This window comes from Ciconia boyciana, chromosome 18, assembly GCF_034638445.1.
Source record: "Ciconia boyciana chromosome 18, ASM3463844v1, whole genome shotgun sequence".
Taxonomy (NCBI): Eukaryota; Metazoa; Chordata; class Aves; order Ciconiiformes; family Ciconiidae; genus Ciconia; species Ciconia boyciana.
In genome coordinates, this window is record NC_132951.1 from 12,641,056 (window position 1) to 12,659,940 (window position 18,885).

General features: G+C 52.3%; 2 protein-coding genes across 3 annotated transcripts in view; both read left to right on the forward strand.

Annotated features, from left to right (window-relative positions):
- The first annotated feature begins 679 nt into the window (after nt 1-679).
- On the forward strand, nt 680-6,573 carry AMBP (alpha-1-microglobulin/bikunin precursor). The gene is made up of 10 exons (XM_072883243.1): nt 680-787; nt 1,459-1,601; nt 1,880-1,956; nt 2,474-2,587; nt 3,071-3,172; nt 3,745-3,782; nt 4,693-4,771; nt 4,862-5,029; nt 5,203-5,379; nt 6,542-6,573. The coding sequence occupies exons 1-10, from the start codon at nt 680-682 to the stop codon at nt 6,571-6,573; spliced, it is 1,038 nt and encodes a 345-aa protein (XP_072739344.1).
- Nucleotides 6,574-7,686: 1,113 nt separating this feature from the next.
- Nucleotides 7,687-18,885, forward strand: part of RABL6 (RAB, member RAS oncogene family like 6) — a 59,501-nt gene continuing 48,302 nt past the window's right edge. The window contains exons 1-3 of one of the 2 annotated variants that reach the window (XM_072882683.1): nt 8,123-8,259; nt 12,785-12,921; nt 15,780-15,914. Coding sequence is in view for 1 of the 2 variants with exons in the window: in XM_072882682.1 (XP_072738783.1) it covers nt 8,130-8,259; nt 15,780-15,914 (265 nt within the window). In the remaining variant the exon portion in view is untranslated. Of the gene's footprint in view, nt 8,260-12,784; nt 12,922-15,779; nt 15,915-18,885 lie in introns of both variants that reach the window. The other variant, XM_072882682.1, reaches the window with a different exon arrangement.

An 18,885-nucleotide genomic window follows, 5' to 3' on the forward strand; every position in this document is an offset into this window, starting at 1 on the left:
AGGGACGGCATGCCCTGCGCCTCCCACGCCTGCCGGGCCCAGGGACCCTCGGCCATGGGGTGGGTGACACCCAGCCAGCTCCCAGGCATTGGCCACCAGCTTGGGACCCCCGGGAAGGGGGTCCAGAAGGGGAGCAGGCAGCTCGGGCTCTGCTCCCTACAGACACTGGTCAGAGCTATGCGGTGTGGGGTGAGCACTGGGGACCCCCTCAGTCCTCTCCTCTCTGCAGGGTCAGGCTGGTCTGCCAGGGCTGGGGGCACCATCAGGCAGGGCTCTTTGCAGGACGCCAAGGCAGGAACATGAATCCCAAGGCAGAATAAAGTTGACGGGCAGGTCCTGTCCCCTCGTCTGGGCCGAGCGGTGGAGTAGGAACAGGCGAGCGTGAGGAGCTCAGCCTGGCGTGGCAGGAGGATGCTCGTCTCCCCTCCTGCGCCCCACACCAGCTCTCTGCAAATCCCCACCGCCGCCAAGGGCAGCGGTGAGCCCCAGGGCCGCACGGCCGGGGCCGTGCAGGGCCACCAGCTGCCCCATGCCCGCCCCGGCAGGCCCCCCCAGCCAGGCTGGCCAGCCCTGCTGGCTGCGGTCTGAAGGTCACGCTGCTGCGCAGTGGGGACAGCGCAGAGTCCGGGATCCCGTGGGTGCGCTGGGGCTCAGCAGCACTCCGAAGCCACCAGCCACGATGTTTTGGGGTCTTCTTTCCCTCCTCCTCTTTGCTGTGGCCAGCGGGACGCCCGTCAGGGACCAGGATGAGGATATCCAAGTGCAGGAGAATTTTGAGGCTGAGCGGGTAACAGCGGCTTGCGGTCCCTTAATTCTGGGGGCAGAAGGGATGGGGGAAAGCTTTATTTCATTTTCCTCTAGAAAGGAGGGAGATATTACCCACGCCCACACCAGGTGTGGGACAGGCATTGGCAGCGTGGCCCTCCCAGGGTGCTGGTCAGGAGGTGCCACCCCACCAGCACGGGCCTTTTGGGATGGCCTCACCCCAGCAAACACCTCGGCAGGGTGGCTGGAGCCCGAGCAGCCGGGGCAGATGAATCCCATGAGACGTCTGTTGATCTGTCCAGCCTAAGAGGTGTGGGCAGGGCCCGCAGACAGCCCCAGCGCGCAGGGTCTGTGCGGGATGCAGAGTGCCTGGGAGATCTGCAGCCAGTCCCGTCCCCTGCCAGGCTCTGCACAGCCCCACATGTGTGCCTGGGTCTGGACTCCCCCAGGACACACAGGGGGATGCCAGCCTGATGCCTCCAGCCCTGCCTGGCGGTCAGGGGACCCTGGAAAATCCTGCTCGATGTTGATCCACTTCCCAAATCCTGTGGCAGCTCTGGCCTTGGCACCCTGTACCATTGCCCTGCAGTTGCTTTCCTGGCCACGAATATTTCAGCTCTGCAGAAAACCAGGAGATGCCCCACCTCGGTGGAGAGGGCTCATGGCGGAGATGGCCCTTTCTTCTCCCCACAGATGTATGGAAAGTGGTACGACATCGCCATCGGCACAACCTGCAAATGGATGAAGAACTACAAGGAGAAGTTCAGCATGGGCATGCTGATCCTGGGCCCTGGCCCCAGCGCCGACCAGATCAGCACTGCCAGCACCAGGCTGCGGTATGGGGCACTGATATGGGTGCTCGAGCCTCCCCCAAAGCCACCCCACCCAGGGGTGCTGCATCTCCCAGGGGCTGAGACAAGACACGGGGTTTGTTTGCTCTGGCTGGCATCAGAGCCCTGAGGAGGGGCTGGATTGGGCTCAAATTCCCAATGCCTTGGGCAGGGGGATTTTGGGGGTCCCATGCCATGGCCTCGGTGCCCCAGACAAGGTTTTTGTGCAATAACCAGGAAAAATGATCACTTCAAGCAGCTGATTGGTTTCCTCCTCCCTCCAGGCAAGGTGACTGCACACACATCTCAGGAGAATACCAGAAAACCAGCACCCCTGGCAAATACACCTACTATAACCCCAGTAAGTTGGGCTCGCTGCCCATCTGCTCGGCCCCGAGAGCTGCGGCGTGGCTGGGTGATGGGAACCAGGGCTGGGCACAGCTGGGGAAGGGGTTCAGAAGAGCAGGGCTCAGAAGCCACTCCACAGTTTGGGTCGTTTCCAGCCGAAGTATGGAGTGAAGGTGGGGGAACGAGGCTGTTTCAGCACTGTCCCTGCATAGGCACGGGACTATGAGATGTTCCAGCAGATCCCTCCTTTCCCCAAGGTCCCCAGCTGGGGCAGGCTCCCGTCAGCCATGTTTCAGGAGCGGTGGTGGTGTCTCAGTTGTCCACAACCCTTAGTTTCCAATCCACTCGAATAAGAAGAGGCTGGTGAGCCTAAAGGGAGTCAGGGTTTTATCAGGGTCTGCTTCCCAAAAATCAGCTAATTTCTTGAATTAGCTGCCTGATTTCAGCCCCCAGTTCTGGGGCTGTCTTACACTGCCCCATTTCTCCCTGAGGGGCAGAAATGATGTCCCCTGTGTCTCTGTCTCACCCAGAATGGGACGTGTCTATCCAGTCCTACGTGCTCCGCACCAACTACGAAGAATATGCTGTCATTCTGATGAAGAAGAAAAGTAGTTTTGGCCCAAGCACCACCCTGAAGCTGTACGGTACGTCTGGCTACAACACTTGTGGGCAAGCAGGCTCTGGGGTGGGCCAATGCAGCTCGGAAGCACCACCTAAGGGTCCCTTGGCCTTGAGGGACCTGATCATGGCTTTGGAAGTGGTGCCTTGGACCAGCTCGTCTTTGGCACCACAAAGGTTGAGTCTTATGGCTCAGCTTAAAGCCACATCACACAATGAACATCCAAACCAGCCTGTTGTTTGAGATGAAGGTAGCAATATCTGCTTGGAAGAAACCCAGGCCCTGAAGTGGCAGGAAATGCAGTCTTCCATGATTGAGAGGTGTTAAAACCACTTTGTCCAAGACCTTGGTCAAAGCTGGTCAAGAATAATGGAAAAGAGGTTGGGTAGGACCAGGAGGCTGGTACTGGGCCTGCCTGCAGCTGCCTGAGCTCTGCGGGTCGGTGGGTGGTCTGCATGCAGCCCCCCTCCCATGCCAGCCCCGCTCACAGCCTTGCTCCCTTGCCCAGGAAGGAGCCCGGAGCTGCGGGAGGACCTCATTGAGGCTTTCCAGCAGCTGGCTCTGGAGATGGGCATCCCCGCGGACTCCATCTTCATCCTGGCCAACAGAGGTAACCCACCACGAGGCACGCACCTCTCCACTGCCTGTCCCCCTGGCATGCCGGTGCACTGGGGCTGCTCCTTCTTGGTGTGCGAGGCTGGGGAGAAGGGGGGACGGTCAGGATGGAGGGAGGAGAGGCAAAGGCTTTGGTAGGATGGACTGGGAAGGAGACAAGGCCACGTATCAGCCAGGCTTCCACCAGCTTCCGGTCGGTGGGGTCTTTGCGGGGCTGTCAGGTCAATGCACCCCACAACACTGTGCTGGGACGAAGGCGCAGGACATCCAGGGACACTCACAACTGCTCCCCATGGCTGGGTGCTCCCAGGACCTGAGGAGCTCCTTGCTCAGCCCACGGGCCAGAAAGTGCTAGCATGATGGAGGTGGGTGTGGGGACTGTAGGGTGATGCTCCTGCGAGTGGGAGGTGGAAAGCAGCAAGAGGGGAAGAACACTGGGGTGAAACTGGGTGGGCGTCCCCTTCCCCGGGGCCCTGCGTGTGCATGGTGCAGGACCACGGTGAGATGAGTTTGTCAAGACACCACCCCTCTCACGTTGCTGATCTTCTCTCCTGTCATCTGGGCCAGGTGAATGCGTCCCCCAGGAGACTGCGACTGCCCCCCAGGTGAGTGGTCCAGCCAGGACCTCCTGAGATGGATCAAGGCTGGGGACGTCCCCTCCAAGCCAAACCTACTGGAGACCTGGTGTCCGGGGACCGGGCTCCGTGGGCAGAACATGTGGTTTGGGAAGCGGCTCCACTGAGTGCCCTGGGAGATGCTCTTCCATCTCCACTGATGGGCTCTGCCTACGAGGACGGGGGCACAGACAGGCGCAGGCTGCAGGGTGAGGGTCCCAGGGGCCAGGTGGGCACCAGGCCTCATTTCCAAGTGGAAGGCAACAGCCCTTTCCTACTCTGATTTTTTTCACGAGGTAAAAGTTGTCACACGTGGAGCCTGGTGTCTCCTTGCCCCTTGCCTGCTTGTGGGTGCCCCAGCCAGGCAGTGGACTCCCCGTCCAGGGATGGGGAGGCAGCTCAGTGCCCCACTGATCCTTTGGCTACAGTCACCCAGCACCTCCCCATCTCACAGGGTTGAGTTTAGAAGGATTTTCAAGAGGGAATGGGACTTTCATAGGAGAAACAGCCCAGTTGACTTGAGAGCAGGTAACACATCTGGAGGACACACCACCCTGTGTCAGCGAGAGGAGAGTCATGTCCCCAGCCCAGCACAGGGCATGACTGGGGCACTTTGGGTGTCTTTATCTAAAATACACGATCCTGGCGTCCACGCAGGATGTGCACAGGGTTGGGAAGACCGTGAGGTGTGGAGGGATCACAGCCTGTTGACCCAAGATCAATGGCTGGAGATGTGCTGGGAGCACCGAGAAGGGTTGGAGCCTGCACGGGCTGCAGCACCCAGCAGAGCTGCCCCTGACATAGCCCATCCCGGGGGCAGCGGGGGTCCAGGGGCGATGGGGTGGGCAGCAGGACCCACAGGCAGGGGCTGACAGCAGCTCTGTGCTTCCTTCCCATGCAGAGGGCGCGGAGAGCAGTCCTGCCCCCCGAGGAGGGCTCGGCCGCAGGACCCCTGCCCCCGTACATCGGCAATAAGGAAGGTACGTCCCCGGGGAGGGGGGCTGCGTCAGGTGTCCCCCTGCCCTGCATCCCTGTTTGCCTGTGACAGCCCACGCCACACTCGTCCGCAGACTCGTGCCGGCTGAGCCGGGACCCCGGGCCCTGCAGCGGGATGCTCTCCCGCTTCTTCTACAACTCCTCCTCCATGGCCTGCGAAACCTTCCTCTACGGCGGCTGTCTGGGCAACGGGAACAACTTCTACTCAGAGAAGGAGTGCCTGCAGGCGTGCCGGACGGAGGGTGAGCGGGGCAACCAGGAGACATCTCGGCAGGGCGAGGGCACGGGAGGTGCCTTTCCTGAGGCATCAGAGGGGATCTGAGAGTGGCCTCGCACCCCACGTGTCCGGCATCCATGTGGGAGGTGTGGGTGGCCCTGAATCCCCTGCCCTCAGAGCAGCGCCCTGTCCCCACAGCTGCCTGCAGGCTGCCCATTGTCCAGGGTCCCTGCCAGAAGCCGGTGACGCGCTGGGCCTTCGACGCGGCCCAGGGCAAGTGCATCACGTTCAGCTACGGAGGCTGCAAAGGCAACGGGAACCAGTTCTACTCGGAGAAGGAGTGCAAGGAGTACTGCGGGGCTCCTCCGCTGGCAGGTACCCCCACCCTGCCCGCACCCTGCCCACACCACACTGTGCCGTGCCGAGGGAGGTGGGACAGCAGCCTGCACCATCTCCTGTCCTGCTCTGAGCTGGGTCTGGGTGTGCTGGGTCTGCCTGGGGTGGGGAAAGGGCTCTCCTGGATCTGGGATGGGTCTTGGGATGGGTCTGTCCCAGATCTGGATGGGTTCAGGATGGGTCTGTCCTGGGTCTGGGATAAGCCTGGGATGGGTTTGTCATGGGTCCAGGACGGGTCTGAGATGGGTCTGGGATGGTTTTGTGCTGTGCCTGGGATGGGTCTGTTCCGAGTTGGGGACTCTGACGGACTGAGGAATATGGTCATTAATCTACAGACAGTATCGCACAGCGGGGTATGTATAGGCTGCATACTGAAGCCATGACTGAACTTCAAAATAAGGGGGTTATTCCCCCTTGATAAAAGGGGGAATAACCTTGATAAAGGTTCCTTGATAAAAGGGGGAACAGCCCCGAGCAGGCTGGGGTGCAGTGGGGAGCAGTGGAGGCAACAGCCCCTGTGGGCAGGGGATGCCGGTGAGGGAAGAGTGGCTGAAAGATTTGGGAGGGGGGGTGTAGGGACCCTGGCCCCAAATAAGGACCAAACCAGGGTCCCCGATGGGGGGGTACCCTCCGTGCGACGCCTGCCAGACCCTCCAGCGCTAGTCAGTGCAGGGGTTTCCGTATTGAACCTCCTGGGGAGACACAACGGGCACCGCTCAGCCCTTGGGTGAATGGACAAGCAGGTTTTCAGGAGCGTGGCAGGGGAAATCTTCCCGCAGAGAGGGGTGAGCTCAGGGGTCTTCAACCACAGCCAGCCCTGGGCGAGCCTGCTCCCAGCAGGGCAGGAGCTAGGGGCTTACCGTGCACCCACAGATGGGAGATGGGGCCAGAGTAACGTGTCTTAGGGCAGAGCCCATCTTTTATTATCCCTGTCACCAATATAAAGTGCATTAATGCCACCATGGTGGGACTCAAAGTGACATCCCAGGACAGCACAGGGGTGCACAGAGGGTCTAGACCACTTCCCCCCGTCACTGATGGCAGGGACAAAGTGGGAAGCAGCAACCATTGCCGTCTATCTGCGTGGCGGGGAGGGGGTCTGTGGGTCTGTCCGTCACCCTGCGCGTCTCTCCCCTTGCAGAGGACGAGGAGTTTCTGCATCTGTCAAACTGACACGGGTGGAGGACGAGCTGCCAGCACCCAGCACCGGGGCCCCGCAGGAGGGTGCCAGCAGCTGCCGGCAGCACAGGAGATGCCTCCAGAAGTAAATGTCTCTAATGTGACCAACGAGCCCAGCGTCCGTCCTTGAGCTAGTGTGGAGCAGGGTGGGGGGTCCATGAGGGGCAGGGGATGCTCTGGGGTCCTCGCTGGCCTCCCTGGTGGGGTGTCCCCCCCTTTGCAGGGCTGCTGGGTGCTCCCCACTGAGTCTGTGCCCCTTCCTCGGCCCACTGCCCTCTGCCCACGCGGTGCTGGGGTGGCCAGCCGGGGCACCGATGGGCTCGGGGCGTCCTGCTGGGTGGGGTTCGGCCCCCCCTTTCTCAGGGGATGGTGATGGGCAGGGGGGAGGGGGTTTTGAAGGGGGAGAATGGGTGCCTGCTCCTCCCTAAAGGTGAGTAGTTGCTGTTGCATCGAGGTCATGGTGGGACTGGGGAGGCCTGGTCACGGGCTGGGATAGGGATGATGGGGAGGGATGACGATCATGGGGGGGTTACATGGGGTTTACAGCAAGGGATTTCGGGGTGTCAGAGGGGACCCTGAGGGGTCACAGGAGGGAATTATGGGGTTATGAGGGTCACAGGGAGAAAATGGTGTTGTCACAGGAGGGGATTACAGGGGTTATAGGGATCACAGGGGCTGTGGGGTCCCAGGGGAGATTAGAAGTGTTTTGGGGACGGGTCCCAGAGATGCTGGGGTGGCCCCAGGAGGGGTTTATAGGGGTTATGGGGGCCACGGGGCAGCTGTGGAGGTCCCAGGAGGGAGTTGCAGGGTTTATGGGGGTCATGGGTGGGGGGCTATGAAGCTCACGGGGGGGATTGCAAAGGTCTTGGGGGAGCCTTGGGGGGCTGTGGGGGTCCCGGGGGGGGTTACGGGGGTCACACGAGGGGACTGCGGTGGTCTTGGAAGGGTTGGGCTACAGTTGGCCTTGGGGGGCGTCACAGGGAATCCGGGGGTCGCGCCCCGGCCCCGCGGGCCCAGGACACGCGCGGGCCACGCCGCCGGCCGCGCTCCGCGCCCTGTTGGCCCCTGCCAGCCGCCGTAACCGGCGCCGCGCGCGCCCCGTCCCCCGGCGGCGAGGCGGAAGAGGCAAGATGGCGGCGGCGGCGGGAGCCCCGTGCCGCCTCCGCTCCCCGCGCCCGGCCCCGAGCGGCGGCGCCCGGCGGGGCTGAGCCGCCGCCCCGGCCCCACAGCCCCCTTCCCCCCGCGCCGCCCCAGCCCCGGGCCATGCCCGGGTAGCTCGCCCTCCCCGGCACACGGCGGGGCCCCGGCTGAGGCCCCTCCCCGCCGCGGCGGGCCGGGCCGGGCCGGGCCGAGCCGAGCCCGCACACCTCCGCCCTGCCGAGCCCGGGAGGCCCCTCATGGCCGGGCCGGCCCTGCCCCAGCCCTGATCTACCCGCGCCCCCCCCGAGCCGAGGCCTCCCCCTATGCCCCCCCCGGGGCCGCCCTGCCCCTGAGCCCCGCAGCAGCAGCCCTTTTCCCGGAGGCGGCGGCGCAGGTGTGGGACCAGAAAGATGTTCTCGGCCCTGAAGAAGCTGGTGGGCTCGGACCAGACGCCCGTCAGAGACAAGAACATCCCTGCGGGGCTGCAGTCCATGAACCAGGCTCTGCAGAGGAGGTTTGCCAAGGGAGTCCAGTACAACAGTGAGTCGGAGCCCAGCGTCGGGGGGTCTGTCGGGGGCACGGCCAGCCGCGGGCGGGAGGCAGGGGCATCGGTCCGTCCCACCCGGTACCCCGTGGCGTGCGCAGGGCCCCCGGTGGGCCTGTGAAGTGCATGTGCTCCCCTTGTGCGTGGTGGTGCTTTTGCCGGCATTCGCCCAAAGCCAAGTTTGCAATTAAATGTTAGAGCTTGCGGAAGCGTGGGAGGAGGAAGGGATGGGAAACTTTTATCTTTCTGTGCGGGACTTGGGAACCTGGAGTGCAGCAGTGTCCCCAGTTAGCAGATGTCCTGAACGGCTGCCTGCTTTCCACTGACTGTGGCACAAGAGAGAGTTCCTTCTAAATCAATTTTTATCAGTTAAAGCATCAAGAGAGTAACTCCCCTGAGTGTGCGGGTGACCTTCCCTGCAGCCCAGGATAATGGTATTTATAATTAAGCTCTAGTGGTTATATGACAAGGATCTATTAAAAAGCTCTGCCCTGCCAGGCTTTAATAAAAGGTGAGTGATGTATGCCTTTACGTGCCCTTGGTACATAATTTCATTCTGACTATCTTTTCTGCAACTGATATGTTGCTTTTTTCTCAGGGAACATTTTCAGAATTTTTTTCCTTTTATTGTTGAGGTTTAGGGTTGCGTTTTTCCCTTGAAGCTGAGTAAAGGTTATTTCTATTATAATGTTTCGGGAGGGCACTGCAAGTATGTGAAATACATCCCAAAGCAACAATTGTGAGATGGGGACGGTAGTTATGTCATCCTTGCTGAAAATAGAGACGGTACCAGAGAGCACTGCGAGTATCAGCTCGTCTGTGTGGATCCAGGCAGGCAGTGAAGTCAGATTGCAGAAGGCCGAGAGATTTGCAGTTGGGAAAGAGACTGATGTGTAAACGTGGCACTGAATAATTTCCGTAAAGCCACACGTGTTGGAGGAATAGAGTTTATGTTGGATCTTAATCTGAAACAGAACGTGAAGGGAGAGGTTAGCACTGTGGGATTTGGGGCTTTTTTTGCTTTGTTTAGTATTATCACTATTGACTGTGCTTTTGAACTGATATGTTTTGAAGCTCCCTGCTTTACTAGGGAGAGCATTTGGTGCCTTTATCCATAGCACATCTGTTAGATATGCCAGTAGTGCTTAATTTAGAAAATTAGTGTCTTAGCAAGCAGTCACGAATGTGAACAGAAGCACAGTGTTGTTGTTAAGAGATTTGGTTTCCAGTGAAAGACAGGGGGTGAGGATGAAACTGTTATGCCTTGGAATACAGCGCTGCATCGTTAAACACGTACCTGGAGATCTGCTAGTTAAAAACTATCGATCTGTGCAGAGACTTCGTGCAGCCCACAGACCAGAACACATCCACGTGCTTCACTGGTACATGTCTGAGACCAGGTAGCTAACACCAGCTTGTGAATTATGTAAGAGAAAGGAGTTGACTTTTCAGAGAGGGAATGTTTGTGGTGCGGACAGTACGGATCAGCTGCATCCTGCTGGCACAGCAGTCGACGGGGACAACTCTTTGTTACGTGTTCGCTAGCTGCATTGTCAATGAACCTGTGTGGATGTGTACCTGCTTGCCATTAATACAGCAAGGCCAAAAATGCCAACAGCTGAGCTACCAACTGTAGCTTTGCTGCTTTTTGTCTCTTTACCGAAAGCCTTGGGAAAGCTTTTTGGTTTGTGCCCTGTTTTATCAGGATTTGTGTTCTAGTTACTGCTTTCATATCTGGAATAAAACTGCAGCTTTCTGTCACTGCTTTAAGGGAAGCTTTCCAATCTCCATAGTAACTCTTCCCAGGGTCTCTGTTATATATTATTTATAGGAGATACAGGCAGGCTTACAAAAGGGCTTCCAAGTACCCTACATAGCCATGGCACTGGATAGATGAGGGTTAGGTTCCAGCACAGTGAGGTTATGGTCTCAGTTGAAGGTGGGCTGTGAAGGAATGTCATTACAAGGGCCATTGCTCAGGAAGGGCAGAGCTGCAAATCCCATGCATTGCCAATGCTCCTTTCTTAGCAAATATATGACATTCAGCAGAGGAGTGCAAAATGTGTTTTTAACACACGCAGACCTTTAAAACTCCTCCATTCCCCTGGAGTTGCCTGGACCTAAACCAAAGGGTGCTGTGATGACTGGTTTTACAGAAACATTTCCTTGCTTTCATAGACCATTACTGATCGTGAACTGAAGCCTATTTCCTTCCCAGAAATACGTTTAGTGTGCTGAGAATGCCTTTTGAGTTGCTTGCTGATAAAGTGGGCAGCAAATGGCCGGGACATGGGCCTTATCACCTGGCTCTTGGTGCCTCTCTGTGGGGCTCAGAACAGGCCATGCTGTGCCAGCCTCCACGGCTGTCAAGTACATTTTGTAACCAGACAGCCCCCCCGTTTGAGGTGATACTGAAGATTGTGCGGTGTGTTAATGACACTGAGAATTAACAAGCACTGGATAGTATGCACCTCTAAGTTGAACCAAAATGATTTGTTCTGATGGTCTCTCTCCCACTCAGTTAACTTATCAAAAGGAAGAGTGTTGCAGGGTGGGTAGGTTTAGATTTCTAATGAAATGAGAGCAAAGGCCAGTATTAGCCCTCAGCAGCAGTCACTTCCTCTGTATGGGACATCCTATTTCAAAAGAAAGGCATTTTCATACTGCATTCCTAGCACACACACTCCTTATTTGCTCTCTTTATCATCTGCACAAAGCTCCTGTGTTTTACATACCGTGGCCCAAATAACACCAGTGTTCCCTGACCCCTATGGGAATTACAGGGATGAAAATGATGTGGATCTGTACCATATATGTAATGGCTCAGATGTTTATTGGAGATCACGGTTCCAAGTACGGGGAACCAATCTTTGTAAAAACTTGCTCTTTTTTCCCTGCTTGGGATAGCCTGAACTTGGATCAGGTCTGCTGCATCTCCATTCGCATAGCTGTGCTGGCCCAGGGAGGGTAGCACAGGCCAGAGCACGTAGGCTCGGTGGAGAGAGTGCGAGGTGGATCTCATTCCTTTGGCAGTGGTGCTTGTTGAAACAAATTACGTGACAAAGTACAGAAGGAAGTACCAGCACCAGGTTGCTCAAATGTGAAAGTTTATGTAAGGCAATGATGGGCAAACAAGGGTGAAATGAATGGTTTGGCTGGGTTGCACTGGCAAGAGTTATCCACTGATGATCAGTGACAGGAGCAAAGGATGCGGAAGTGCTAAAGGTTCAGATCCATCCGTCCTGTTGCCCAGAACACTGTACGCCTTCTGCTCTGGGCTTTATTCTTAACGCTGCATCCAGCGTGCACCACCACCCGAGAAACCCCACCGCTGTGTGTGCCTGGGGCATGGGCAGCTCTCCTCCTGGTGAGCTGCAGGCCTGCTCTCAACAGTCACCGGTGCTGAAATACCAAAGTCAGTAGCACCAAGTATTCCTCCCAGTCCCTCCTCTTATTAATTTTCTGCCTAAAACATGCTTTAAAAGACAAAGCTTAATTAATACTGTGTATCCTTTTGGTAATCATTATAGTCCTTACTTCTTTTGTGTTGTTTTAGAGTAGCAGTTCCTAGACTCTGATCATAGTTTTAAGTATTTTCATTCAGCGCTGCTCCCAAAAGAAAGGCTTCCCCTCTTCCTGCTGCTTCCCACCTTCTCATGTTTTCTGCTACTGCCGACGCAGGTGTTTGTGCAACGTGTGGCAAACCTGCTTTGACTGCTGTCTGGCCTGTTCCCCCCGGAGGTGTGCTTGGGGATGTCTGCAGATCAGGTGTGCTTCTTTTGGCAGCGGAACCCAGCTTAAAGCATTTGAACTGCAGCCTTGTAGTCACAGTCCCAAAGACCTTAATGAGGGCAAGGTTATGACCCTCCATATGGGGATTACTGCCAGAGAAGTTCGGGGATCTTTGCTGCAGGGTCTGAGATCCTTAGGTGCTGCAGTGTCCTGGAGGAATATGGGCAGAGCTGGGAGTTCCTCATTTCTAGTTCTGAGTTGGTCTGAGACCTGCTCTCTGGGCCTGTATCTTCACTGCTCTACTTCCATTTCCCCATCTGGAGAATGGAGATTCCCTGATGGGGGAAATGGATTTTTCCTGATGCAGTGACAATATGGATAAAGTGATTTGTTTAGCTTTTTCCTCACATCTTGATCTATTCCCCATCCCTACCCTTCTTCCCACAGATAATTCTCCTGTCTTTGCTTCAAACCTATGGCTGTTTGCAGTAAGTACTGATTTAACTTAAAATCAAAATAAGGCAGCAATTGTTACTGTCTCGTAGGTACCAGTACTAACCTCACCTGTAATTACTGGTCCTCTTTCCACATTCAGACACAGCCCAGGCCTGTGATGCGCCTGCCTGGCTGTGCCCTGAAGCTCACTCAGCTCTTCCTGCCTTGCAGATGCCTGTCATTGAGCACACCTGCCCCAGCCAAAGTCCCAAATACAGATTTTGTTTTGCTAAAAATTATTTACATCACCTGCCTTCTTCCTGTTCTGTTTTTAAAGACTTTTTCTTTCTTCAGGAAAAAAGTCAGTGAAAACTCATGCACTATGTAGGAGGAAAGAGATCCTAACATGGAGAGTGCTGAAGCTGGAAAGGGCCGTTGGACCTGTTCAAACTGAGCATGTGGTGCCACAAGCACCCTATGTTGATCTAAATGTGAGCTGCTCAGGGGTGGGGGTGATCTCCTTGCTGCTCCTACTGCCCAAGCAGCTGGGCACTTGAGCTAGAGAGGAAAACTGAAAAGGAATAACTTCGGGGTTAGTTTTCAGCCAGTTCAGTTCCTTGATCCAACTCAAGTAGCTGCGTAAATTATGCTGTTGGCACTAGGAAAGTCCCGGGGGAGGTAAGATTGCCCCTTCTGGGGAGAGCTCACAGTCAAGGCACCTGGGAGTGATCCTGAAAGTGCACCTTGAGAGCAGCCTGACTACTTAAGGAGGGGTCTATTTGTCCCTTAAAACGCACTGTTAAGGCATCTCATGCTGTACTTCACAGGGGAATATTAATTTTAAAATGGCTCTCTAAGGTAGACAGTGAGAACATTTAGAAAGACTTGGGTTCTAAAGGGGACAAATGGGCATTTTGTTATGCCATGGACTTGCTGCGTTAATTACGAAAAATTGAAGGAATCCTCCATTGATTGTTACACCATCTGTAAGCAGGAAACAGAATCACACACAGGGCGATAGGAAATGCAGGGAACAGTTTGTTGTCTCTGCAGAGATGCTCTGGGACCTGTAAGTGAAGTCAGCCTATAAATACTATGTTCATTTTTGCCTTTATTATCCTTTTACTATTTTAATAAGTAACTTTATAAAAGAATAAACAGCAGTACCTCTCAGTGTAGAACAACAAAAGCGCAGTGGAACAGTAGCATGAAATTTCACCAGACAAAACTTTTCCACAGACTTTGTCTATGTTGTCTGTTTTACCTTAAAGTTTACCTCTTAAACTTTTCTCTGAAATGCCTGCAATAACTCCTGAGTTACAACAGAAGGCAGCCTTCAGTCTGAGATTTCCTTGCCCAAATGATGATGCACAACCTAATGCTAATCACCTGAATCTGCCATTAGATGTCTCCGAGTGGCCCATTTTCTGGGGGATAATAGCTCCTATTCAAAACACAAGCATAAAAATTCTGTTCAAGTCAGCTTACATTTCTCAACAGCCTTGTGGTTGCCACTTAAAACAAGGATGGTATTTAAAAAAAAAAATCCCATAATGTAACAGAAAATTTAGAAAACAAACACATACTGTTTTCAGAAAGAACAAGGTAACATTAGGGTAGACTCTGGAAAGTTTGTGATATCAATTGCTACAGAAGTTACTTTGCTAGGTTGTGTACAGTTTATGATATTTTGGACACTTCCTTGGAGGGTTTGAGTGAGTTTCTGCATTGATTGACTTCCCTTGCTGCGGATCCAAGCACATGTGCCCAGGCACGTGGTGGTAGATCAGCTGAGTGGCCTCAGCAGCCGGGTGTGAGGCCAGTTGGTGGAACTGGAGCTGTTGTGCCTTTACCCGAGACTGCAGTTTCTGAGAATGCCTTTGCTGAGTGCCATCAGTACAGCTGCACCTAAAACCAGCTAAGGGCTGGCTCCTGTGGTAGAGAGACTGTCCCTCTGCCGCACGGAGGACCCACAGAGATTCAGTTTCTCTTGGTTTTATTTCACTGTTTAAGTGAGTTTATGTCCCCAAAGGGGGACATAATGTCCCAAAGGGGCATGATTGTTTTGCTTCAGTTTAGCTTGTTTCTAATGCATGTAAGATAGACTGATTTTGATTTAATTTGAATCAAACTGTGGCCATCAACAGAGGCAGTTTGGTGAATTTGTCGGGGGTGGTTTAAGATAGACCCCTGTGAACATAAACTACCTTGCCCCTTGTCCCTGCCAAGGATTGCCTCCTCACCTGAGACCATCTGGGCTGTGAGCTGGAGCAGCTGAGGAGCAATACACAGTCTTGTTCTGCTTCCCCTGGAAAAGCGGATGCTGCCCCAGTGCAAGAAAGTTGGGGATAGCTGAGAATGATGACAGCTTAACTCTGCGGTGATGTTCACCAGGAGCTGCCTCTAAGCTCCCCCAGCACCATCCCAGAAGAACGGTTTCACCAGTGCCGGGGCTCAGAGTCACACCCCTGTGGGATGTAGGGAGCAGCACCCTGCCTGACCCTGGACCACGCAGAACCCTGCCTGATCGGCTCAGCTGAGAACCGTTCCTTGAGCTTTCAGTGGGCAGCTGGGTCTAGGAAGTGAGTAGGAGGCTAAGGGGAGACCTCATCGCTCTCTACATCTACCTGAAAGGAGGTTGTAGAGAGGTGGGGGTCGGTCTCTTCTCCCAAGTAACAAGCGACAGGACAAGAGGAGATGGCCTCAAGTTGCACCAGGGGAGGTTTAGATTCGGTATTAGGAAAAATTTCTTCACCGAAAAGGTTGTCAAGCATCAGAACAGGCTGCCCAGGGAAGTGGCTGAGTCACCATCCCTGGAGGTATTTAAAAGGCATGTAGTGGTGGACTTGGCAGTGCTGGGTTAGTGGTTGGACTGATGATCTTAAGGGTCTTTTCCAACCTAAATGATTCTATGATTCTATAATTTTATTTTCTCAAGGAATGATAAGTGTTTAAGGAAAAATGGGAATGACAGAGGAGGTAATTGAAGGAGAAGCCTGGCATAAAAGGCTATCAAAGGAATAGGGTATGGCAGAGTGGGAGTAAGGGCTAGGTAGGGGTAGAGAAGGCAGGAGGATGGAAGGAGCAGAGACTTAGCTGGCTGAAGTTGTGCAGATTCTGAAGATTCAATCTTGATGTTGGTTCTTTCTGCTGAGCTAGTGTGAGTAGCTGAATAAACACTAATTTTAATGACTGAGGCTCATGTTTTTTAACAAACCCCATCATGTCTGTGTAATATGGGAGAACTAATTACATCTGAATAATGCTTGCAAAAAGTTAACATGCTTTTCACAGCATTCTTCGATTTGTTTTTAATCAGCTTTATTTGTCTGCTTGCTCTTTTCACCAGTGAAAATTGTCATCCGAGGGGACAGGAACACTGGGAAAACCACACTCTGGCACCGACTGCAGGGAAAGAAATTTATTGAGGAATATATTCCAACTCAGGAGATCCAAGTCACCAGCATCCACTGGAATTATAAAAGTAAGATGGAAGAGGGTGGAGGGAGTGACAGTCATGGGACAGTGCCTCAGGGGTAAATATTCCACTGCAGCCTCGTTTGCTTCTTTCTTCTGTGTCTGCTTGGGAGATTAAATGGTCTCTCATCACTCTTGTTATTTTAATTTATTATTCACAGTTTCTCAGTCATGTTTTTAATAACTTTACTCAGAAACTATATAAGTGCTAAAGGATAGGTCTTTGGAAGCCACAATTGAAGGAAAGTGTTTAATAGGTGATCCAAAAGAGTTAAAATATTTGTGATATGCTTGACTTGTTAATGAAAACAGGTTTATTATGGAAATCTGTCTCTGAGGCTAACCCTGCTTTTGGTGTTACTCTGTTGCGTAGAAGTGAATAGCATGGTGCAAACTAGTATTTTACTGATTAAAATATAAAGAGCATCCTGTAACTGGTGAAGGTGATGTTTTAAAAATGATTGTAGTACTAATAACTCAAGACTGACTTACTGAAGCACAGAAGTATCTTATCAGTAGCTTTTTTTAAGTGCTTGTTTGAGTCTGAGAGATGAGGTGTGAATTTTTTGTGTTTTCCCCATCTGCTCTGACAGTATAAAGTGGCTATGAAAGTCCTGGATCTTGCCTGGAGAACACAGTGCAGGCATTGAAATTGCATAAGGCTATGATTCAACAGTGCACTGAGTCCAGCTTTCAGGTTCCTGATCAAAAATGCCACCGCCTTGTGGGGTGAACTACTGATTCAATATGAACTTGCTCTGTAAGACTGATTTTGCTTTAAAAAAAAAAAAGGTCGGCAGTTAGTTTGTCATTACCAGACATTGCCCATCTGCACCACTCTGACCTTTTGTTGAATCAGGTACTCTGTCTCCTCCCAGCTGGGAAAAACCCCATGCAGTTTGGGTAAACACCAAATTGGGTGCTTCATCTAATTCACCAATCAAATTTGTATTGCTAGATGATATCACGATGCCCAAATCTTGTGATAATGATCACAGAGCCACAGGGTGTGTTCACCAGCAGTCAGCCTTGGGATGGTGCGCTCTCAACCTCTGTTGCCTACATAGGCTTCAGCGCGAGGAGAGCGAGCAGATGCTGCTGTTGTACGTTCACAGGGAGCTGGTAACCAGAGTTCTGGAGACTCTCGTGCCCTTATGAAGACAGGCTTCCACATGAGTCAGCTCTCTCTTGACAAAGGTTTAAAAGGTTTATAAGGATGGATGGTTGTGATTTGCCTTGGATGTGGGAGAGAAACAGGCCATCCTTGCTCAGCGCCACTGGCAGTTTTCTCTCATTCAGGATCTGATTTTGAGCTAAGCCTGATGTCATATGTTTTCAGATTCTTTCACCAGGACTCTCCAGGTGACCGTGAGGCAAAGGTGCTCCTGTTAGCTTCTGCATTTCTTCATAAAGTATCTTTATTTTGGGTACCATCTTCCTGATGTTCTGCCTATCAACTGGCCCAAGGCGTTGACATATCTGCGGTGTTCATGCGGTGGTGTTCCCCATCTGCAGCGAAACCTCTGGCATACTGTATTTTGGCTGTGGCATCCTTCCCCCACACTCCTCTTCCTCTGTCTCAGAATATCAGCACATTGGTTATTGATGCGTGAACATAGAGTTTACAAGTTGTTTGGATGATGGAAACTTTCTCCAAAATCAAACTTGAATGCTTCAGCCTAAACAGACCTAGATCAGCGTAAGAAATGAAATACCTCTTTCTTAGATATGCAAATCTAAAGAGTGCACTGCATGTTAATTGTGGGTTTCTGCAATATCATAGGTAAAAACTTCAGTTTCCTCTCTAATTAGCGTAGGTAATACAAGTGGTGTTTGTAAATACAGCTGAGAGTCTGGCATTTGATTTCTAAGAGGCTTATTCATACCTAATTGTTTTTGTCTATATGAACAGGTATACAAAATGCACGCAAAAAGGTGTTTGGAGACTGTTCCCTGTGTAGAAAGAACCAGTCACCTCGCATGTTTCTGCATGTTTTAGGGATGTTCTTTTACTGAGCTGAGGCTTAGGTGCTGGCTTTTTCAACATGGATGCAATCCTGGGGTAGAAAACAGCTACACATGAGGCTGGCTTTTGCTGTACGTTGGTAATTGCAGGTGTATTTGTTATTTCTAGTGCTTAGTTCTAACATTATGTGATATGTTGCTGTAGAGCTTGCTGGTTAGAGTTGACAGCAATATGTACATATGGTGATGGACTTTTCTCAAGGTGAAGTGTTGCCAAGGTAGTCTAAATATCTGGAAGGTTATACATGAAGTTGTGCCTTTCATTTGTGTTCCTTTTACATTGTAAAACACTGTATTATTTTCTTAGTAATAATTTCCAGCAGTATAGGAAATTCTCTGTTGAGCTTCTTAAAACTTGTTTTAAAAAATAACCCCCTTTCTTAAAAACTTTGTAAGGTATGTTTCCTGCTGTGAGAACTTCCCATCCAAGATGGGTGATGTGAGCACTATGAGAAATTGTCTTGGATCTAATTACTGCCCTGTTGACTGAGTTAGTCTGTAGAGGAAAAATAAAATTTGTTTTTCCTGTGATCATGCTGTCAAGCTACCTTGAATAAACATTATGAGGTAGCTGGCAGCAAATATTTACAGATGTTAATTAAATCGCTGTCAAATATTGAAGGATTCTCACATTGCCTGGTATTAGAAGATTTACATTTTAGATGTGGAATATATCACCTTGTCATGTCTTCAGAAATTTTATACTGGAGGAATTAATAAAGGTGGAGGAATTTGAGTTGTTTCTTCCTATTCAGAATGAACAAAATTCCTTTTCTGTACCAATTGTCTCTGTAATGGATATTTGTAATTTTTGTATCCAAGTAAGGACACCCTAATGTACACTTTTTTAGCTTATGCTAGTCACCAGTTTTATTCTCTGTTTGGCAGTCTCAGAAAGGGACTCTGAAATAAAAATTGGCAAATACTTTTGTTCAGATACTTTGAATGGTTTA

What these genes read in the sequence shown, in the direction of transcription:
- AMBP (XM_072883243.1), top strand. Translation starts at nt 680, where the DNA reads ATGTTTTGGGGTCTTCTTTCCCTCCTCCTCTTTGCTGTGGCCAGCGGG. An exon ending in ACTGCCAGCACCAGGCTGCG is followed by an intron (nt 1,602 to 1,879) that starts GTATGGGGCACT and finishes TCCTCCCTCCAG; the next exon opens with GCAAGGTGACTGCACACACA. An exon ending in AGACTGCGACTGCCCCCCAG is followed by an intron (nt 3,783 to 4,692) that starts GTGAGTGGTCCA and finishes CTTCCCATGCAG; the next exon opens with AGGGCGCGGAGAGCAGTCCT.